This window comes from Bactrocera tryoni, chromosome 1, assembly GCF_016617805.1.
Source record: "Bactrocera tryoni isolate S06 chromosome 1, CSIRO_BtryS06_freeze2, whole genome shotgun sequence".
Classification (NCBI taxonomy): Eukaryota; Metazoa; Arthropoda; class Insecta; order Diptera; family Tephritidae; genus Bactrocera; species Bactrocera tryoni.
Window position 1 is genome coordinate 67,876,691 of NC_052499.1, and position 22,614 is coordinate 67,899,304.

At 35.1% G+C, this 22,614-nt stretch overlaps 3 protein-coding genes across 4 annotated transcripts; 2 read left to right on the top strand and 1 right to left on the bottom strand.

Moving 5' to 3' along the window:
- On the top strand, nucleotides 1-15,076 carry LOC120779019 (synaptotagmin-14). Of its 2 annotated transcripts, none has more exons than XM_040111142.1 (9): nucleotides 1-326; nucleotides 820-942; nucleotides 6,882-7,049; nucleotides 7,155-7,514; nucleotides 7,577-7,815; nucleotides 7,878-8,072; nucleotides 9,092-9,358; nucleotides 9,439-9,744; nucleotides 9,805-15,076. In XM_040111142.1, exons 2-9 carry the CDS (start codon nucleotides 903-905, stop codon nucleotides 10,003-10,005), a joined length of 1,776 nt encoding a protein of 591 aa, XP_039967076.1. In that variant the 5' UTR covers nucleotides 1-326; nucleotides 820-902; the 3' UTR covers nucleotides 10,006-15,076. The 2 variants fall into 2 exon arrangements, with proteins under 2 accessions (XP_039967076.1, XP_039967083.1); XM_040111149.1 differs by having other exon boundaries at nucleotides 6,882-7,043.
- A 1,753-nt stretch (nucleotides 15,077-16,829) lies between these two features.
- LOC120780766 (ATP-dependent RNA helicase SUV3 homolog, mitochondrial) lies at nucleotides 16,830-20,081 on the bottom strand. The gene is made up of 9 exons (XM_040113020.1): nucleotides 19,618-20,081; nucleotides 19,158-19,549; nucleotides 18,987-19,098; nucleotides 18,617-18,926; nucleotides 18,423-18,557; nucleotides 18,069-18,369; nucleotides 17,816-17,995; nucleotides 17,421-17,751; nucleotides 16,830-17,359 (listed from the first exon to the last, which is right to left on the bottom strand). The coding sequence occupies exons 1-9, from the start codon at nucleotides 19,946-19,948 to the stop codon at nucleotides 17,148-17,150; spliced, it is 2,304 nt and encodes a 767-aa protein (XP_039968954.1). The 5' UTR covers nucleotides 19,949-20,081; the 3' UTR covers nucleotides 16,830-17,147.
- A 387-nt stretch (nucleotides 20,082-20,468) lies between these two features.
- On the top strand, nucleotides 20,469-21,727 carry LOC120766337 (charged multivesicular body protein 3). Its single transcript, XM_040091762.1, has 3 exons — nucleotides 20,469-20,649; nucleotides 20,829-21,069; nucleotides 21,144-21,727. The coding sequence occupies exons 1-3, from the start codon at nucleotides 20,605-20,607 to the stop codon at nucleotides 21,533-21,535; spliced, it is 678 nt and encodes a 225-aa protein (XP_039947696.1). The 5' UTR covers nucleotides 20,469-20,604; the 3' UTR covers nucleotides 21,536-21,727.
- The last annotated feature ends 887 nt before the right edge of the window (nucleotides 21,728-22,614 follow it).

Here is a 22,614-nt window from a genome sequence, read left to right on the forward strand (position 1 = left end):
TTTAATACGCACACAAAAATTTGTGAGAAATCATGAAGAAGTGATTAAGAACTCAAAGAAATTGCAATCTTTAATAAATTTGTGCAGCAAGCTTGTGGCTAACTTAAGTAACTGCTAAATATTTCGTGTACAGCGAAGAAATTGTGTGCAAAGTGGACAAATGTTACGTGAAAAGTACCTAGCAAAGCAGCAGCGTGAACCGGATTAACAAAATTTTTCATTTTTGTTGTGTGCATTTTAGTTTCAGTTTTTATTTTCGCAAGAACGAAACAGTATTAAGTGAAAATTTTGCAAACGTGCGATAAAGTTTTAGCCAAGAATAAGAGGTGTGTATTTGAAGAAAAAACTACTCGAAAATATTTGAGCAAATTATTTACATGCACGTATTAGAGGTTTTTATGGATATCATTTGGAAAAATCGATTGTGTGCATTTCAGTATCCTTTGTGGCTTGCAAGGAGTCTCAACTACCCTCCACGAAGCTTTCACACGACTTTCCATTGCAAAGTCTACTGCCAGCATTCCACTGGAATGTACACACATTGTAACATGTTTGTGGTGTTGTTTTTGCATGTGTGAAATGTCAACAATGCTTTGATTTGTTATCATTTGTGCCGATACGCAGAAGAAAAACATAAACATAGCCCAAACGGCAAGTCGCCAGCTATGAGTGTGTGTGTGTGTGTATAAACACTTGCTGAACTGCGTAATCGTAATTGGATTTTCCATATGTGTGTTGAAGTGTGTGTGTGTGAGATTATTCAAATCTTGCAATGCATTAGATTATAACGGTACTTTTGGTATTGCTTGTATTTTGCAGCTGTGCAGTGCACGCGTCTCGTGCGAATCGCAGTGAAAGAGTTTGAAAGCAAAAACAGAGAAAGTGCTTGGAATTGAACTAAGATGATAGTAATTTCCGGCGTGGAATCGTATTCATTAAATGGTGAGTGGAAAAAACGAAAATTATGATTGACTAATAACGCAATTTTTATTTTATTTTATATAATTTTTTAATTTAATATAAAATATTTATTGCAAATATAATTATTTTTTCAATTTTAGAATAATAGTTTGTGATAGTCATCATTTTAAATATTAGCTGATCTAAAGGGTCCTTTAACGCTTTTAGAATGGTGTTGAACTTCAAATTTTTTAATGGAAAAATAATAGTTTAGGGTTAAAAAATGTAGTAGTGAGTTTGGAGCAGCTTCCATGCCTTTTCCAAAAACCTTTTCTTGTTTGAGACTAGCTGTTATATGAGTCATAACGGTCAAATTGGTCTAAAATCTGTAAAAACAAGGAAAAGACCGAAAATATCGTAACCTTCACAGGTGCATTAAAGCAACTACATATACATATGTACATACATATATACATACGTACATAAATACATAAATAAATGGTAATCCATTTCGAAGTTTCCTACTTTTTTTAAGAAAAAACACAGAAACTTCAAATTCAATGGGGAATGTTTATTATAATTCGAGAGAACCTTATTTGGCATTTATTTTTTAAAGATTATTTTCATATTTCCCCAAAATATTCGCCACAGTTACGCCTCAAATGGTCCATCCGTTGAGTCTAATTTTCGATGACTCGTTCGAGCATTTCGACTGGTAACTGGCGAATGGCAAGTGTAATGCTTAGATCAAAGGCCTAAATCGAAGCAGGATATTGTTTTGATATAAAAAATTCGAATTAAGGTTACATTAATAAGGAAAAAATAGTCTTTTATGAAGAATTCAGATTAATTTTGATTGGTCAGTTTGTATTGCTGCTATGTATAGTGATCTGATCTGAAAAATATATTCGAAAAATATATTCGAAGTTTATGGTATTGCCTAGGAAAATAATTTGTGCCGAATTTCGTGAAGATATCTGTATATTAAAGGTCAATAAAAAGAGGCATGTATTTCGATCAATCAGTTTGTATGGAAGCTGTATATTATAGCCCAATGGTTAGAAGCTACTTGGAAGACAGAATCTTGCCATATAAAACCTCTGAAGGACCCCACATCAGATGTCATCACTTCAGCAGCTGTGTAGGGATAAATCCTTGACCGAGACCTATGGAACGTCAGCTACGATGGCATACTAAGCTTCGAAATGCCCTAGTCGGCTATGTAGAGGAGATCGCTGCAATAATCACTACGTGCGATACTGAAGAAAAATGACGCCCGGGTCCTTAAACCTGCCATTGAAAAATTCTGAGCTGATATTGCTGATAAAGAAACATATTCCGATTATGACATGAGGACAAAAACAGAGACTCTAAGACGCCAAAGAATGATACCTTGGAACGATAGAAAACTCGTTCAGAGCAAGGAAGATAAAAACTGAAAGAACGTGAATAATTACATAGAAAACGTTCTAAGGCTAAAAACGGAGCCTGGACGCAGGTAATGACATACATATCTCGCCTTATGACGAGAAATATGTACGATTCCTAAGAGGAGAGTTTTATGTGTGCAAGCGACACATACTATTGCTGTGTTCCCCAAAAATAAGCGGATTCTTGATTTAAAAAAAAGGCGCGAGCAAAATTTTAGATCGATATCTAAAAAATTGAAAGACTAGTCATTCTTCAACGTTCAGAACGAAATGACAAAATGCTCTAAAATATGTAAAACAACACTTGTAAAGATAGAGAATATACCATTGATGAGGTATGGAACTCAACTCGATAAGTTTGTTGTTGCTTTTACAAACACAGCGAGCGAGGAATAGTGAATCGAAGACAGCTAAGATATGATTAGGTGATATGTACCATTCAATATATGAAAGCAGAAATGTTTTGCTTAAAATTTTCCTAACCTCAACCTAAAACGATGACACAAAAGTCGAAAAAAATCCATATATATTTTTTTGGTTTCAAGTCAGACATTAGGGCACGCCGTATAGAATTAGATTAAGACTCAAACAATTATAACCTTTTTCGTTTAATACCCGAAATGGTTAATATAGTAACCGAAATTATGACAATTGAAATATAAGTAAGGCTTGCCGATGGTTAAATTTTACTATGAAGAGATCGACGTTCAAATTAAATAACTATAAAATGAAAGACAATCATTTTGATCCTTAGAGCTTTCATAAGTACACCGAATTTCGATTTCCAAGAGAGTAAGATTCTTAAACAATAGACTTTAAGTATCTCTCTAATGTTAATAAAATATTATGGCCAATTGCTACTATGCACACAAATATCTATGAACTTAAAGGCCCTTGCGTGCATCACTTTGCCCTACAACACTTTGACCCGGTTTCTAGAGCTTAATGACAAACAAAATACACACATATGTACATACAAAAGCACATATTGACTATCAAGTACATGTGTTCATAAAATATAACAAGTGTTCCATATGTAAATGCACAAACACACTCACAAACTCTTCGTTAGTAACATAATATTAATGGCTTTTAAAAATTTACGACACCTTAGTTGATTGACTGTCTGACAACACACACACACCCACATGCATACGCATATAGTAACCACAGCGTACTCCTGCTGGCCACGCTTAGAACTTGTGAGCCTGTGCTATGTATTTATATACTATTTACTTTGACCACTCCGCCATTAATTGGCGGCCCCGGTGTGTATCGCCCGTTAGTTGCGTGTAATTGCAGTTCAGTAAACTCATACACATGTATTTAGCGGTGTGTCTGTTTGTGGTTGAACAGTTGGCGGCAGGACGCGTTGCGCACGCACTTTAAACGAAGGCGCTGACAAAGACAGTGGCGGTAGCATACATACTATGTACGTATTTGACATTGAAACTGGATGCGATACTTTGACGATTGTATATATACATATGTATGTATGTGTGAGTGTGTTTTGTGTGCTTTTTACCAGAAATATCGGTCAATGTGAGATATATAATTGAAATACGAAGATATTCCTTTCCTGATAGTGGTATGTCTATATGGCACAAACGGTTTGAATCGGTTTAATAATTCCTTTAGCTTCCATATATGATTTTCGAACTTCTGGGTGACTTTTTACCGCAAATATCGATTAATGTAGGAAATATATAATTAAATTTTTAGGGATAATCCTTTTCTCATGATGGTATATCTGTGTGTCAAAAATGGGTTCACTCGTGTTAATATTTCCCTTAGCTCCCATATAGCTAACACAACGATTTTCGAACCTTCAGATGACTTCATCATATATCGGCCAACATATGGGTTATCTCAATTAAATTTAGAGCGAATGTCTTATTTGTAACATGTATCATTGTACTTTAAAAGGATAAAATTGTCTGTAAACATAACACACTTATTCTTCTTTACTGGCGTAGGCACTGCTTTCGCGGTTAAAACCTTCCTCCTTTTTGTTGTTTGGCGCCAATTGGAGATTCCAAGTGTAACCGTGTTTTTCTCCACCTGGTATTTCCAAAGGAGTGTAGATATTTATCGTCCTCTGCTTTCCCCAGCGAGTACTGCGTCGAATACTCTCAGAACAGGTTTTCATCCATTCGGATGACATGACTTAGTCAGCGTAGCCGCTGTCTTCGATGATATTCCATAGAACTTTTCTCTTGAAAACTTGTAATGCTGACTCATCCGCTGTTATGACCGTCCATGCCTCTGCACCATATAGCAGAGTCGTCGCAGGATGGGGATAAGTGACTTATAGACTTGTACCTACTCCATTCAGATCTGCAGCTCGAATTATATTCTTCAAGAGTAAATGGAAGTCGCATGGTGAAAGTCGCCTTGTCCTCGTTTATCTCGAACTGCTCGGAAAGGGCCTTTCCCGATCCTAACGGAGCTTTTGGTATTCCTCAACGTCAGTTCATACAGCCGTTTTAGTTTTGCGGGGATACCAAATTCAGACATAGCGGTATAAAGCCATCTCCTTTTTGTTCTGTCAAAGCAGCTTTGAAATCGACGAAGGGGTGGTGTGTGTCGATCCTCATTTCACGGCTCTTTATCGAGATTTGGCGCATTTTTGCCTGTGGCAATACTATCCTCAACTTCAATACATTACTCACTAAACCAAATAACGATTTTTGCTATTCTAAAAAGTTTTATGCCAAATCGATATCTATCCATTTGTTTTCAAACAGGTAACTTTAGTAATATGTATTCCGAGTTGTATAAGTGCAATCGGGTTATTATATAAGGCGTTAGAAAGATAATATTTCGTTCTAAAACCATCTCATCCAGTTTTGTGATTTCTTGACTCAGTGTTGTTCGAGTAAGAGTAAAAGATGGACATCAACCATGATAAAATACGACATATTTTACGAGTTTTCTACGATAAAGCCGAAAACTCCAGCCAGACAGCTGAAAGTGTGTAGTGTTTATGGTCCTGATACTGTTATAGTCAATCACGCTCGATTTCGGTTTCAGCGACTCCGTTTTTTGGTGTCAAAGGTGCACCATTTTATAGAAGGTCAATTGTCGAAAATACGATAAAATAGTGAAAATCGTTCAGGCCGTCAGTCATGTCAGCACTCCTTCGATTGCCCAGCCCCAGAACATTACACAAAGAACCAAAAGCAGCCGAATGCCGCGGAAATCGTAGACTGAATTCCCATTTGGGAATCCCTGGTGATTCGCAACAAAACCTATCAATATTTGAATTTACTGTTGGTAAAAAGTTTAGTCAAGTGAAGTGAAAACGGTCGTGATCGAATCGCGGTGAGCCGGCGCAAATGGGGACCAAGTCGGGCTTGACGGTCAGGAAGGTCCTGCAATAGGTCTGGTGCGATTGGCAAGAACTTTTAATTTAGACTTGTACTGTCAACGACTAGACCACCTGAAGGAAGTAATCGACCAAAAGAGGACAGCTTCGGCTAATTGGGGAAGAATTGTGTTCCATCAGCTTATAGCGAAGATTTTGCTGGTAAAAAATCGGCTAAAGCGGATCTTTCTGACTATGCTAAACAATCTACTTCTTCTTTATTGGCGTAGACACCGCTTACAGGGTAATAGCTGAGTTTACAACAGCGCGCCAATCGTTCTTCCTCTTCGCTGTTTGGCGCAAATTGGAGATTCCAAGTGTAGCCAGGTTCTTCTCCACCTGGACTTTCTAACGGAATGTAGGTCGTCCTCTTCCTTTGCTTCCCCCGTCGGGTACTGAGTCGAATAGTTTCAAAGTTGGAGCGTTTATATCCATTCGGACCACATGATCTAGCCAGCGTTTTTAATTCGCTAAACTATATTAATGTCGTCGTATATCTCATACCTTTGTCTCGAAAAATTGTAATGTCGACTCATCAGATGATATCATCAACAATGTCTCTGCACCATATAGCAGGACGGCAATAATGAGCGACTTATAGAGTTTGGTCTTTGTTCGTCGGACGGAGTAGGATATTGAGAAATAAGGTCCTCTCTCGACGTACAAAGAACAACTCTATGCTAAAGTGGTGGATTTCTTTCTATTTGGTCTTGCTAGTTACACGAAACACGGTTAAATTATGACGACTATTGCTTGTTATATCTATTATGCTATAAGTACTTATCCTTTTTGTATATCACTTCAACCTACTCACCTACTGACAACACGTCATTAGTGAAACTATTCACGAGTAAATTCGATTTCGAATTGTACAGTTGGTTGAAACAGGTGAACGGTAAAATAGTTGAACAGTTAATTGTTGGCAGTTGTAGTGTTCACACTTCCTTCCTTTGGCGGCATTGTCTGGTTAATATTTTGTTTGTTATGTTAGCCAGGCAATTCGAAAGTGAGTACGACACACATACATACATACAGTGGCACATTCACAGATACGAAAGTCCGTACAAGCTGAAGGACATTCGTGTTTAAACGCATTAGCTTTATTGTTGATTAATTAAATATGCCAGTTTTATTTGTACACCGTTATTTATGCGTTTCTTAAATTCCCTCCTTTTTTACCCAAGGAACCGTTGAGTTAACGACAGTATTGGGTGCGCTTTTTGGCGTCGTCACTTTGATGTTCTTATTTTTCCTTTACGTACATCGCAAATGGTGCTTTCATGCTCGACACGGTCTAAATTGTTGCGATGAGAAGATAAACGCATCCAAATACACGCAAAAAATGTGTAAGTGTGAGTATAATCACAAATAATTGTGAAGAGAGATTAATTGCAATTATTTTTGTTTTTTGTAAATTAAATTGTTTGTACATAATTAATTTGTACATTATTCTGTAGCACGCAAACGCCGTTATGATAATACCAGCTCTGATTCGGAGGAAGATATATTGCGGCGCTTACGCTTGCAGCAGTCACGTAATTTGTCAACGAACAGTAATTTCAATAGTTACGGTGTGCACCAGCAGTCATCGTATCTGCCACCGTCTCCGCCAAATCCCCAACACAGCTTCAATTATACGCCGAACGAATTGCAGCGCGTTACGATAACACCACGTTTCGATCCGGCGCGTGATCCGTTGGCCATAGCGGAGCGTGGCAAAGTCGGTATTCCGTCCTCGCATAGTGAGTGCAGTTCGAATGACTCGGAGAAGGCCTCGGTCGACAGTCATACGGGTATTTTGACCGGTGACAGGAAAGGTAACAGCTGAACTGAAGTCATTAAAAAAACAATTTCTAAGAAACATTTAAACACTTCGCAGAACGTCTTCAAAGTAATGGCGGCACGAATAAATCGAGCGAATGCAGTGCTTCGTCTTCGCTGAAGGAGTCGCGCATCGATAATCGTGCGGATTTGCCAAAAACCAGCAGTAATAGCAGTAGCAGCAGATATCAGAAGATATCGACGGCGTCTGCGCGTCAAGACAGTTTAGATGATGTGCCTGATTTGCATAGCAATAATAATAATATTCATAACAGCAGTAATAATAATAACGAAGATGTAAGTTTACGTGTAGACAGTTATTTAGTGCACATTGCCTCATCATTTCATGTACTTTGTAGGAACCACTTTTCGACACCAGCGATTTGCGTTCCATCAAATCGGACGACACTTCGGTGCAGAATCAATTCTATGGTAAAAGTGGCAGTATCGAAATCTCCTTGCTGTACGATGCACCAATGCGTAAGATGACTGTGCATGTGATGCAAGCCCGCGGTCTACCCACTTTGGGGAACGGACAAACGACGCACACGCAGGTGATTCAAGCTAAGGAATTGTGAAACTATTTTAATGTATCGTCATAAGATCCGGTCACATCTTTATGAGATTTGTAACGAACAAGCATTAACCGAAAATCGATAGATTTCGAACATCATATTCATGTCTCTTACAAAACCGTATCGTGTCTTAACTAACTTAATCATTTATTGGGATTAGGTTTGTAAAAGTCGAGATACCCTACCAAAACATATAAAATCCGTGATGCTATGTCCAGCGCATAGCGCATAGACTTCAGACTTTACATATCCCTACAGGAAAAAGTCTAACGACCGGCCCAAAAAGTGAAATTATTTGCTCACCGAAGTGTTATCTTAATAAATCCAAACAAAATTTCGCCGAGATCACGAGCTTTAATTTCAGTCATCAAATAGTCGGATAGCATGGTTCTCATCGGCATCCTTTTGAAAAAATATGGTCCGATGATTCCACCGGCCTACAAACCAGACCAAACCGTGTTTTTCTGGATGAAATGGCAGCTCCTGAATCTCTTCGGGTTGCCCTTGGTCCCAAATGCGACGAATTTTTATTTGTTCACATGCCCATTGAACAAAATTCCACTGAACAAAATTTGGCACGAAAAGGTCAAATTTTCTTGGAATTTTTCAAGAGCCCATAGAGCAAAGCGATGTCGCTTGGGAAGGTCGAGCCATTTCAGTCCTTGCACAAGCTGTATTTTGTATGCTTTCAAATTTAAGATCTCGTCAATACGCCGAGTCGTGCCCTACATGGATCCGAGTCGCTTCGAACGGCGCCGAATCGATTCTCCACGGTCATTGTGTATACTCTCTGCTATGGCTGCTATATATTTTGTCTTTGCCAAACAATACTGAACCAAAATAACATGACAGCTTGACACGACTCCCGCGTGATCTGTCAAAAAAAGGCTATTCAAAAAAATACCTTTATTTGGATCACACCTAACTTAAAAAATTAGTTATTGGTCAACCTTAGAATTTACTTAGCGATAGTTTTTAAACTCAAGTCACACTTTCAGGTCCGTCTTCTTATGTTGCCAAATAAGAAGCAAAAGCATAAGACTAAAATTCGCTCGGGCGAGAATCCACAATATATGGAGAGTTTTCTGTTACATCGAGTCAATCCAGAGGAGGTTAACAATATGGGACTGCGTGTACGAATATACGGTTGCGAACGTTTACGGAAAGAACGTCTAATTGGCGAGGCGTATGTTAGTTTCGCCACAATTGATTTACAGTTGGAGACGAATTTGTGGCTACCATTGGAGCCGAGGAGTACGGCATCTGTAAGTATTTTTGTATGCAAATCTTGCTTTGAAAATTTAAAATAATTTTAAAATTTCTTTACTCTCATGGCGCTTTATAGGTTTTGGGCTCAAATAGTGATTTGTTAAGTCTGGCGCGTTCAGATAGTGCCGGTTCGACCACATCGATGCAACATGGTGGTGTGCCAGAACTACTCTTAGGTTTAGGTTATAACGGCGTTACAGGGCGTTTGACAGTGGAAATTGTCAAGGGTAGTCATTTTCGTAGTTTATCAATGAATAAGGCGCCCGACACATATGTAAAGCTGTGCTTAGTTAGTAGTATCGGGCAGGAGATATCGCGAGCGAAAACATCAACGAGACGCGGCCAACCACATCCGCTCTTTAAGGAGACCTTCGTCTTTCAAGTAAGAACTATATTTTTTTGATTTAATTTTTACTTATAAGCACCGTTGTATGCGTTGCAGGTGGCACTTTTCCAGTTGAACGATGTGACGCTTATGGTTTCCGTTTATGCGAAACGTAATATGAAAAAGAATGAAATGGTCGGCTGGTTTAGTATGGGTCTAAACTCGTCCGGACCAGAGGAGGTAGCGCACTGGGCGGATGTACGCGACTTAGCCAAGGGCGAGCTATTGGCGCGATGGCATGTGCTAGTAGATTCCTGATTCGAGCAGTTGGGACAATCTTCACGTCGCGGCAGTGCCCTAGGCATACTAGGTTTTGCGACGAAAGAGAAGTCCAAATCGAAGAAGTTGAAGGAGGAGGAGGAGGAGGAAAACGATGTGAACCGTGATATTGGTAATGTGCCGGACAAAGCGGTGGCCGTCAACATTGAGGCCGGCTTAGAGCTCGACTTTGTTTAGAGAATTGGGTATAACCAAACGACTTTTTTGTAATGTAAATCACACGACGCAAATTTTTTGTGTATTTACGAAACATAAAACCAAATAACCAAAATAAAATTTGTATAGCAAAGTTAGTTTTCTGTAAATACCGTTACAGAAAATGACACAGCTAAATCGATAATTGTCACTTTAAATTACAAAACAAGGAAAGAATAAAAAAACCGTAAATAAATCAAATACAAATAAACATATTCTATATTTAAAGTAAAATATGTCACTTTACTAGTAAACAAATTACGCACAGTAAATATTTTGGTAGCGAAGTCATAATACTAAACGAGTATAAGAGGCATTAAATAAGAGACTAGTAACCTGATAAAACTGGAATTTCATACAAATAATGCTCTATGATAAATAAGTAACCTGTTGATGAACTGAAGCAGAGAATTTGTTGTTTTTTAAGGAACTAAATATTTGGATCGGCTTTACCGTTGTTCGATCCATCGTAAGGAATATTGAATTTTGTGATATGCGAATGAGTATTAATTGTGAAATGAAATGTATTTGCAAAATATTTGTTTAAAAATAACTGGCTGTAGAGGCGAGGAAATTTACTAGGGATTTTTGGTACAACAACAATTGAACAATTTGCTTAACTTGCGCTTACGAAGGCAGTGGGCGCAGAACTTTGTGAAATTTTATTATTTTTTTTTAGTTTAAGCAGGGATTTTTCGATTAATTGCAAATTCTGTAATTTTTTGTAACGAACTCTATGAGTTGTGCGTGCTTGCAATTAAATATGTATTAGTATTATATAATTAAACCAAAAAAATAACAAAACTTATCATATCAAATCAAAAATATAACTGTATTATTAGTACCTTGCCGATTTTCGAAGGCAATTCTTGATCGATAAACTTTTTATTTTATTTATACATTTTACTTCACTTGTGGATCGTGGTAAATATAATTTCAAATGCCTTAATAATGCGCGAACTGCTTTTAATAAAATTTTAAATTAAGTTTAATATTATAACGGAGCTGTTAACAGTTACTACGCTTATTTTAAATAAATGCAACCTATTTTGTTAAAATTTTATGCTTGCTAGCTTTGATTTTCCACATTTCAAAAAAAATGTTAAACAATTTTGAGTATTCAAAAAACATTGGCACACAAATAAAAAAAGATATTTTTGAAGAACAGTTACAAGTAACGATAGGTAAATGATAAGGACAATTTTTAATCAAAATGAAAGGTATGAACTTGTTAAATAAAGTATTTACTCACTAACTAAAGAACTTTACTCAAATGCATACATACATACACAAACAGAAATATAAAAGCGTTTGTGTGCAAATATAAAATAGTCAAAAAAAGTAATAAGAATTTATGCATGAAAGAGAAAAACTTAAGCAACATTAACTAACTTTGTTATTTCTAACTAAATTTATTTTTTTATATAACAATGCATTAAAGTATAAAAATTAAGAAAAACAAAATAAAAACCTTAGCTTAAAATATCTATTTTATTGGTTAGTAAATCCAAACATAAAAAAACCATAAATAAATAAAAACATACATACGAGTATATTCCCAAGAGACTTAAAATATTAAAAAAACAAAAACACAATGTAAGTTAAATATCTTTTTTATACGGAATAAACAAAGTATACACAAATACAAACTAAATTATTAAGTAACACATACTAATGCATATTATAAATACCGATTTATGACTACAAATATACTTAATGTAGTATTTGCCTATATTTTAATACATACATACATACTTAGGTAAACCTTAAATATCTTTATGTGCTAATTTTTACAAATTTTTAATGTTGCATTTCATTATAGGTGTGTCCACCAGCTTAAAAATGAATGAGTAAATTCGATTTTTCAACCAATTAATAAACTGTCACACATTTTTATATATTTCCGTAAAAGAAAACAAAAACAATTTGCGCTAAAGAGCAAATTTAATAAACATACAAATGCCTCAATGCATAAATGGCAATAACTGTCAGTTAAAGTGGAATTGGCACTTAAGTACAAAATTCTGTTCAGAATTCATTTTTTTTATATTGTTTGACCAACAGCGTCAAAGAGTCAATAAATTTGCCATTTTTGATTAACGGAAATGACGATTTAGCGGTCTCTTCTTTGAGTTTACTTCAAACAGTTTTACAGCCCACGAAATGATAGCCGAACGGTCAGATGCAAATTGATTTCTTTTAATGTTTGAAAAAGGTGGCCGCAAAAATTCGCAAAGTCTTTACTTTAAAATAATAATACAAATACAAGCTAAAACTTTTTTGACAATCTTCAGTCAAATTTACTTCATTAATACTTTTTATCTGCTCTGCCAAAGTGTTTCCTGTTTACAAATAATTATTATAACATGGTATATTTAGTTTGCCACGAAGTTTGTAACACTCAGTAGGAAACTTCGCAGACCCTATAAAATATGTACATATGTATATATGTACATATGTGAAAAGCTGAATTGGTTTAGCGAAGTCCATCTGTCTGTCTGCCTGTTTATAAGCGAACTAGCGCCTCAATTTTTTGAGATATCGATCTTAAATTTTCCATACCTACTTTTCTCATCAAGAGGTTGCTCTTTTGTCAGAATCGACGATTTTGGGTCATCATACAATGTAGTTGCAATACTATTGGATCCAAAAAAATCCAATTTTTGTATGGAACATTTTTTTTATTTGAAAAAAAAAAATACTTTCTAAAACAATTTCGAATAAAGTGTCGAGATTGGTTCACTATAGCATATAGTTGCCATACAAACTGACCGTTCCACAACAAGTTCTCGTATGAAAAACTTTTTTATTTGAAAAGATATGTTCACGAAATTTGGCTTGAATTAATATCCAAAACAAAGGTAAAATTCCGAATAAATTGTCTAGTTCGGATCACTATGGCATATAGCTGTCATACAAACTGACCGTTCAAGTTCTTGATGGAATTTTTGATGTTCGTGAAGAGAATTAGATATTCGGTGCAACCGATTTTAACGTTTTTTCTTGCTGCAAAGTCCAATTTACTTCATTAATCTTTTCTTTGCTCCTTCAGAGCAACTCCAAAAATGGCTTTTTTTCGTTATTTTTTCCAAGTATTATTGCAACTTAGTACCTTGAAAAGTTGGAAAAGTTAAAAAACATACATACCTACACAAATAAATATAAGTAAGCGCATTTGAAAATGCAGTTAGAAAATGTTAAGAAATCTACAGGATACGCACAAAATTGTACTTGAAGGATGGCAGTTACATGAACAGTATTGCAAGAGTTTATGGCATAAAAACAATTTATCAAATATTTGGATATTTAAGTAAAAAAGTAATGGAACATTAGCGAGTAGTTTCTACTAAAAGACAAGTAACTAGATTATGCAAATTTGGCGAGCGGTGCCCACTAAATATGACACGTATTAAAGGAAATATTTATGGATTTTTCGCGAAAAGTTTTGAAACTGAAATGAAATTAAAAACGAAACCAAAAAAAAAAATGCATTGTTTTGTGTAAAATGAACATATTGTAGCAGGGAATGTCAAATGCATACTTGGTACAAGTGTCAAAGTGCTAACGGAACATTTTGCATGATATTTAACAAATACCCAATTGTTGGTAAAATGTACTGACAGTCAGTGTATGGCTACAATTCCGTCTACATGTGAATGAAAAGTATTAAAATTGAGCTCAATGAACTCATTGCTAAGTTGCACACACACACTTTCTAAAGCGAAAACAAAAGAATTTTCTTTCTTGTTCGAAACAGCAACATGAAGTTGCAATTGTATGGCCACAAGTGTCGCATGGCAAAATAAAAGTTTAAAAATAATTTTTTTAGCGTAATTATAATTAACATAACATAAAAGCTTTAATTAACAAACTAATTGTAATTACTACCTTATCAATGTTGAATGTTGCTACTATGCCGCTGCACATTCCCCAGCAAATACATATATACATACATACATAAATTAGAAGTACAAATAAGTTTGGAAAAATGTGAGCAGTTAGCGCCAAAAGGTGACAAAGAAACTGAAAGTATTGTATTATTGAAGGAAAATGAGTAGATAATACAAAAACAATTGGACTTATACTTGCAACGGCTGGAGAGGTCATTCCATGTCGTTTAACATCATTAAAAAGATAATGTTAAATAATTTTTAATGATATTTTTAGCGAAAGTGAAGTTATTTTTATATTCAAAACTATAGATGTGTTTTTTAATAAGATCCAAAGCGGACTAAATGTTTTTTATTGCTGTTATCTGCATATTTGTATGTATGTAAAAAGTATTTACATGGCTATTTAAGTAGTATATTCATACAAAAATATTTCATAAAAAAACAACCGTTTAAAAAGTCAGCACTATCTACTATCCGAAACCTACCTAAAGAATTTTTTATTGAACACCATGTATTGTTGCTCTCTAATTAACACTTTCTAGGTATAGACACAGAAAAAATGATGATGATGGAGATAATTATAACAACATAATCAAATTAACATGCTTAGCGGTAAATTTAAAAAATAATACATATATGTATATAAATACATATATATTACGGAAAATAATATGAAGAAGAACCCTGCATAACACAAACATACCATTTATTTACCATAACTGTTTTAGGATGTTCGTTATATGCCAAGTTGAATTTGGTTTGTGCAAACGCCGCCTTGAAGTTGCAGTTTGTGCACTAAAAATAAGAATTCGATGTTTCCAAAAAGTTTTTTTAACTCTTTATTTTAAATTATTATTATCCGTAAAAATAAGAATCCAATGTAAGCAAACTCGTTATTTTAAATTTCAAACGTGCCTAAATTATTTTATTTTTCCATACATTTTACTAATAATTTTTTGAAACTTTGCAATAATTTTTTAACTTCAAAGCAAATAAACGTAAAAAGGGTGATATTCTAATATACAATTATTTGCTCTACAAAAAAGTCTAAACAGTTTTTTTTTCATGAAAATATACCTTTAAAATTATACGCAATTAAAGTTATGCCTTTAAACTACTGTATTCATATGTATAGCACACCCTGTCGTATGAGCAACACAGAATGTAGAAAACATTTGCATGAATGCACTTGTCATTTCATGCATAACTTCAAACGCGTTTACCGTTTAAAAGAATACATATGTACTTTACTAGAAAAAATCGTGCGAAATCGTTTTTACTAGAATAATACAACATTTTTAAAGTTATAGATTTATTTGCTTAATATATATTATAAAAAAACTCATATTATGTATGATTAAGGGTTTAAATTGTAATTAAAGAGCGTGCTTACATTGGATACTTATTTTTAACGTAAAAATTTAAACTTCAGCGTGCCTTTGCTAAAAAACAATCAACTTGAGAAATAACGGACGGCCTAAACTACATGCATATGTGTGCTTGTGAAGTGGTCATCATATGTATACATTGTTGCTTTACAGGATAATTGCAAACACTGGGTCAGTGCGCTAATTGTCCTGCTGCTCACTTGATCTGAAGTGTGTCTTGAGACTGTCGTAATTTGAAACGAAAACCAATATTTATTTTATAAGCAACTGATTAATAACTATTACTTTGTGCTATGCGAAATTTTTATATATATAATTTATTACCTATATGCATACACACATACTTACACGTACTTGACATACAGAAATTAATATACATTTGTATTTGTAATTTCTGTTACATCATACAAACATATAAACATGAAAATTTCATTACATAACTTAACACATGAAATTACAAGGAGGTAGCGTTTGCTAGTGTTTTAATTTACACTCTAACAATTTGTTCACCAGATTTCAATATTTATTTATTCTTAGCACATTGCTGAAGCCAAATAACAATGCCTTTAAGTTTTTAATGTTAAAAACAATATCAAATAAATGTGAGAAATATTGCTTATTTTCTACATAAAAATTATAAAGCGAATATGAAGCAGTAGTTTAATATTTTTTTTAATAAAATTTAATATTACTCTGCAAGCAAAGAAGTTAAATGAAATGTTATTTAAATACCTTTTTTAGTAGTAGTCATTGAATTTTTCACGTTCTGTTGCATTATACATGGAACAAAGCAACAAAAGTTAGTACATACCATGTAAAAACTAATTCAAAGACATTTTTGTATCCTAACGTTAACAAGAAAGTAAAAAACACAAAGATTTTTAATCTTTATAATTTCCGTGTAACTTAAAGCCCATAACGAACTAATGATACAAATTAAAAAATGAAGATAATGATCATTTTGCCAATGAATGGATAATAAAAAGATGAAAAGAACAAAACTGTTATTTTATTTACATTATTTGTACGTTGTTGGCATACCAGGTCTTGTAAATCCAGCACTAACGAGTATTTTGGAAAAAAAAATATAAATATTTATTAAAAAAATATATTTAAATAAATAAAAGATATAAAAAATAAAAACACTTAACTTCGGTTACATCGAAGCCAAGTGTTTCTTCACAAGTTACAAATTGTCCGTAAAAGTACTTGATTTTGATCGCTCAGTTCGTATGACAGTTAGATGCTATATTTTCGACGTTTCCTTCTGAATGTTACAGACTTTGTGGCAAACTTAATTTACCTTGTGAAAAAAGCAACAAAAAGGTTCAGAATTTCAACTACTCTTATTCTTGACTGACTGCTTTATTATTTTTTAGTGCCCATTTGCACCTCTTAAGGAATAATAATTACGTATATACATGAATATGTACTAAAATTATTTAAAACAAAAGTGATTGTTGAGTTTTTGAGTAGTTTTCGTCTTTTTTGTCGACAATTCTCAATGACGCATACGAACAGCATGCCAACGTTAAATTTTGTACGAATTTAATTATGTATTTATATAATTATACGCAATTAACTACATACAAATGAGAAACTATACATAAATAAAGTCTGTTTTCTGTAGCAATTTCATTGCAATTCACTTGCGCCGCTTTCGTCGCATTTTCTTGAATCCACTATTGTTCCCTTCATCATCCGAATCGAAGGCGCTTTCGACAGTGGACTGCGCGAGCGATTGTTGCTGTGCATCCCATTCCTTTCGCAGCTCACTCAGCATACCAGGTGTTAGTAGACCTTGAGCGATTAAACGGTCTGTTAGGCGACCACGTGTGGAGTTTGGTATGCGTGGTTCTATGTGATAGAAATTAAAATTTTACAAATAACGAATACTTTTTGTGCTTTCACTGCTTACCACGCATATATGTGGATCTTCGTAAATTATACGTCGTATCTCCATCGGTTGCACTTTGACTGGCTTCGGAATTCTTTAGCAACCGCGTAATTTGAAACACACCCTGCTGTATAATGTCATCAAGTTCCTTCTGCGCTACACGTACTGCTGCTGCGTCGGGGAATAAATCCATAAAACGATAACTTAACCATAAATATAGATCCATCACATCGAATACCGATTCCAGGTGCATAAGATCAATGATCGTTTTGGGCAAGGCAAAGGGCCAACCACAATTCCGTGTAATGAAGTCGAAAGTGATTGGTTCATTGCGACTATACTGTCTGGCAATCTGTGGAGAGCATTTTAAAATAATTATATAAAATAATCAACATTAATTGTCTGTGAGATAGTACCTTGAGGAACATGGAGCACACAAAGGGCATCTTTTTGTTTATTGGCGCACAACAGAATACATACCGTGCACGAAGTGGCAACGGAACGTGTTCAATCATCTCAGCTAAGAATTTAAAATCTTCAATATTGCACATGAAGTATAACGAGTCATCAACTGTGCACAGATTCACAAATATATCCTGCAACGGTTCAAAAACAAAAAAATAGTTAGATGTAAACTGATATTTTCATAATAAATTTTTGGTCACAAACCATCAGATTGCTCAGTGTGGATTTTGGCAGATGGTAAGCGTAAAGCTCTATTTGATCGGCGGTAGGATGCAGACCAGCTTGTTTCAGAGGTTCAGGTTTCTGAGATAAAATCTTGCGCAAGGTCTGTAAGTCGTCCGCTTTAAAAGTGGTCACATAACCATGCTCCCACTGTGTACGAAAACGTCCAGCGCGACCGGCAATCTGCAGCGCTGACGATATGGAGATTGTATCAATTTCACGTTCGCCTTTTTCGTTCATTGAGGGTTTGATTATTGAATAAAAGATGATACGGCGTATGCTCCTAGAATAAATAAATGTAAATATGGATATAAACCGTTATTATACACAACTTACAGATTTAGACCCATGCCGATCGCATCCGTTGCGACCATCACTTTACAACTATTGTCCGGGTCATTGAACTTTGCTGCTTGCGCCAACTTAGTGCCTGGTGGTAATCCGCCATAGATGACAGCTACCTCTTTGCCTCTATAATCATTGTTAGTGTAATGTAATTTTGTTTTGTAGTTGTACTTTTTAATTTTTACCTCGCTTCAATTTCGCGCGATACCGAGTAAATATCGTTTTTACTAAAACACACAATGCAGTCACCTGGCTGCACATTGTCCAGGCTTGCCAATGCTGAATCCTCAATGGTTAGCTCGGTAAGCCTCTCGTAGTTGTGCACTTCGACGGTTTCATTTGTTGTTTCACAAATTTTTTGCAGTAGCTCTAAAGCACCGGACTCACCACAAACGTGCACTTCATCAGCGATTAGGCCAAGAAAGGCACGAGTCCAGGCCCAACCACGTTGCGGATCCCGCAATTGTTGTATTTCATCAATAACAGCAACTTCATCTGATTAAAAGAGATAGTTATTAAGAAAAAAATGCGTTGAAATATTATTTAAAAACTCACAAGGCGTGTTTACCGAAGTCATCTCTACAGTACAAGCTACATGATTTGCTGGCGTATCCTCATTAATACCAAATTTACGTTCCTCACCCGTAACAAGATCACAGGCTGTACCCTGTATTGAAAATGAATAGGTTATTTTTAGAAATGTTTAATATTATAGCTGATTAATACCCTATCATTAGCTTTGTTGAACACCTCAGTGGCTAGTAGTTTTAATGGACCACAATATACTCCTGTTTTTGCGGTCAAAAAACGTTCCATTGCATGATACGTTTTTCCAGAATTTGTCGGTCCCGCGTGAAATACGATTTTTCGTGTAATTGCACGTGCACTGGGGTACCAATTCGCTGGTGTACGTAGATCTGAGATTTTCTTCAGATCATCCATACAGTCTAAATGAGGAAATATGGTTTTAGCGTGCCTCAGGAAATATGGAAATATATCATCAACGTGCCCCGCATTATTTAGTATGTCACTAACTGTTATGTGCAAGTCCACTGGAAGGTTTTCCGCCTCAATGCAGTATCGGCGAAATGAGGCAAAGGCTTGTTGTTGTAGGTAAGCTGTTGGAAATCGACAATTAGTGCATTCACAAAAAAAAAAACAAAATTAACTAATAGAATAAACTAACTGTCAAGTCCATTTTCCACACACAATTGTTTGATTTCACGTTTTTGAGTGAATTTGTTAAGAATCTTCAGCAATTCTGCTTTGTCCAGTTTACCCACCATTTCAGCACCCACATCATGCTCGTCTGCATTTCGCGGCATTGGTACCGGTTTGAAAAGTGTGGAAACATGCTGTGGTCCAGTCTTCTTGTTGCGCGCTTGCACATAACTGCTGAGGTGCACATATTTAGTGGCAATATGAGAGGAAACGTTTAGTGGCGATGTTGATGCGCGTAGGTTGAGATTTCGCGTGAGCGTATTAAGTAAATTAATACTACATTTAGAATTTTGCATACTTCACAATAATTTACACACCTAGCAAATTATTAATACGGCTTTTTATTATAATTAATTGAAATGTTAATTAAAAATATATACAAATTGTCATCACGATTGTGCTAGCCGGGAAAGTCGTGATGCAATTGTTTGTGCGTGCAAATGGAATGGGAAAACAGCTGAGAGAATGAATACCTAACCTCAACTATGATAAGACGAATGTCAAGAAACGTGTGAAATGTGTACAGTACGAATAAAAATTATCGGTAAACATTTCTATTTAGGGAATTTTTCGTTACAGGGAAATTGAGCACCTTTCTTGCACATAGAAATCAATGTAGAAGAGATCGTTAAAATATGACCAAACATAATTAAACCTAAAAAAAGTTGCAATGCCTTATGTTACTTTAGAACTTAGAGAAGAGTTTATTATATTTTCTGATTGGGTACCGCTGTCAATAAAATAAATGCGCTAGCAACACTGCCCGCTGTTACTGCGCAGTTGCGCAGAGTAAAATCAAAACAAACCAATTGACATTTAGGTGACACAAACAAAACCATTCAATTCTGTTGGCTAAAGAAACTTCATAAATGAGTCATTTTGTTAGATTTGCTTAAAATTCCTATAAAAAAATAAATAAAATATTTGAAACAAGTGTATCCTCGAACTAAACATGGGGTTATTCGGCAAAACTCATACCAAAGATCCAAAAGAGCAGGTAATAACGTTTGTACAATACCAATTTTGGTAAAAGTTTTGGCCTACTTGTACAGTGGTTGAGTTCATGGCCAATGCAAACCAGTTATGTATACTACATCATCCCATTTAAAATTAAAAACAAACAAAACGAAGTAATATTTGCATATGCTTGAACTAAATTGTTTATGATTCGCTTAGGTGCAAGAATGGACGCACAAAATTCGAAAGGAAAGCAATCAACTGGATCGCCAGATACGTAGTATACAGCGCGAGGAGGAGAAAGTGAAGCGGTCCTTAAAGCAGGCAGCAACAAAAAATGATCGGGACACTTGTGTCATCCTCGCAAAAGAAATTGTGCGTGCACGTAAAGCGATAAATCGTATTTACACATCTAAGGCACACCTTAACTCCATACAGCTACAAATGAAGAACCAATTGGGTAAATAGTTTGCGTTATACATACATACATATATCCATGGGATTTAAGACAACACAAATACTTTTGTTTTGTAGCTACGTTACGCGTGGCCGGCTCGTTACAAAAATCCACAGAAGTAATGCAAGCTATGCAGAATTTGGTACGTTATCCAGAATTAGCCGGCATAATGCGAGACATGTCGAAAGAAATGATGAAAGCAGGCATAATTGAGGAAATGCTCGACGAGACAATGGATTCGCTGGAAGAGTCTGAAGAGATGGAAGAGGAGGCGGCAAAGGAAGTAGATAAAGTCTTATGGGAAATTACGGATGGTAAACTTGGTGAAGCACCGTTACCACCTGAAGGTATCGCCGCCGAAAAACATGAAGTACCCGCTGCCACAGTAGTTGAATCCGAAGATGAAGCTGGTGAAGAGGAGGAAGATTTGCAAGAAATGCAAAATCGTTTAGCATCGCTGCGTTCATAAGCGCCTGCAGTGGGCTATTGAGAAACGCTGACGTAAGCGCCGAACGAATGGTAATATAATTTTAAGTTTGTTTGCGAACACTGCTGAAAAACAGGTCGTTTGCGTTTTTACGTGCACATTTCAATGTTTCGAAGCGAAGAATAAAAACTTTTACAACGGAAGCAAAAATTTCAAATTTGAAAAAAAAAAATTTAACAGCTAAAAATCTCATTTGCAAGTTTTGTATATTTACATATGTACATATAACTTGTAAGTCTTTACATTGGCAATTTGAAGAAAATTTATAACATAAATTATTTATAGAAAAATATTTTGCACACCAAGTGTACTTTCGCTGTAACTTCAGTTGAAATTTAACATTGAAGGCTAATCTAACAATTTAAGTATTCCATCTAATATTTAATAATATTAATAAATATTTATAAAATCAATTACATAACTTAATGATATATTAACGATTTTGTAAGTGAAAGAGTGTAGAGCTTTCATGACAGAGGCAAAATTTATTACTTAAAATATACAAGTTTTATTTGTACAGTTCTTTCTGTCTTTACATATGTATGCGTGTGTATTTGTTTTGCAATATTAAAGATTTCCTATGTTGAAGATAATTTATCGAAAAGGTTTTATGTTTTATTTTAAAGCTAAATAATTCGTATAAGTCAGAAAACATTGCGTATTTTTGTTTCTACATCTTATGCGTCATTCTATTTAAAAAGTTCGTTTGTATCCAATTTCCGATGATATCACGTATGCCCATAAAACTTAATGTTTTCTTCGAATTGTTTTTTGCTCACTAGTTAAGTTGTTTTAGAAATTACGTTTTAGTTAAAATAAAAAAGCAGATAAGCAATCTTACAAATAAGTACAATGCTTTAAGTAATTTCGGCAGTTATCAAAGAGCTTCAGACGATTTTAAAGGTATTTGTCAAGAGTTGAATTAACACCAGAAAAAATGTTAACTTTGCCTGCACCGAAGCTATAACAGCTTTGACAAACACCGTTCCCACTACAATCGGATCAACGTAGCTGGAACGGACCCGTATTTTTTTATCCTGCCAAAGACTGTCAACTCTGCA

Bases quoted from the DNA above. Each gene is read 5' to 3' on its own strand.
- LOC120779019 (XM_040111142.1), top strand. From the start codon at position 903: ATGATAGTAATTTCCGGCGTGGAATCGTATTCATTAAATG. The intron at 7,515-7,576 runs GTAACAGCTGAA...AACACTTCGCAG, and splicing joins TTTGACCGGTGACAGGAAAG to AACGTCTTCAAAGTAATGGC. The intron at 9,745-9,804 runs GTAAGAACTATA...TATGCGTTGCAG, and splicing joins AGGAGACCTTCGTCTTTCAA to GTGGCACTTTTCCAGTTGAA.
- LOC120766337 (XM_040091762.1), top strand. From the start codon at position 20,605: ATGGGGTTATTCGGCAAAACTCATACCAAAGATCCAAAAGAGCAG. The intron at 20,650-20,828 runs GTAATAACGTTT...TGATTCGCTTAG, and splicing joins CCAAAGATCCAAAAGAGCAG to GTGCAAGAATGGACGCACAA. The intron at 21,070-21,143 runs GTAAATAGTTTG...TTTGTTTTGTAG, and splicing joins ACAAATGAAGAACCAATTGG to CTACGTTACGCGTGGCCGGC.
- LOC120780766 (XM_040113020.1), bottom strand. From the start codon at position 19,948: ATGCAAAATTCTAAATGTAGTATTAATTTACTTAATACGCTCACGCGA. The intron at 17,752-17,815 runs GTACTATCTCAC...TGCTCTCCACAG, and splicing joins TGTGCTCCATGTTCCTCAAG to ATTGCCAGACAGTATAGTCG. The intron at 17,360-17,420 runs GTAAGCAGTGAA...TCTATCACATAG, and splicing joins AAGATCCACATATATGCGTG to AACCACGCATACCAAACTCC.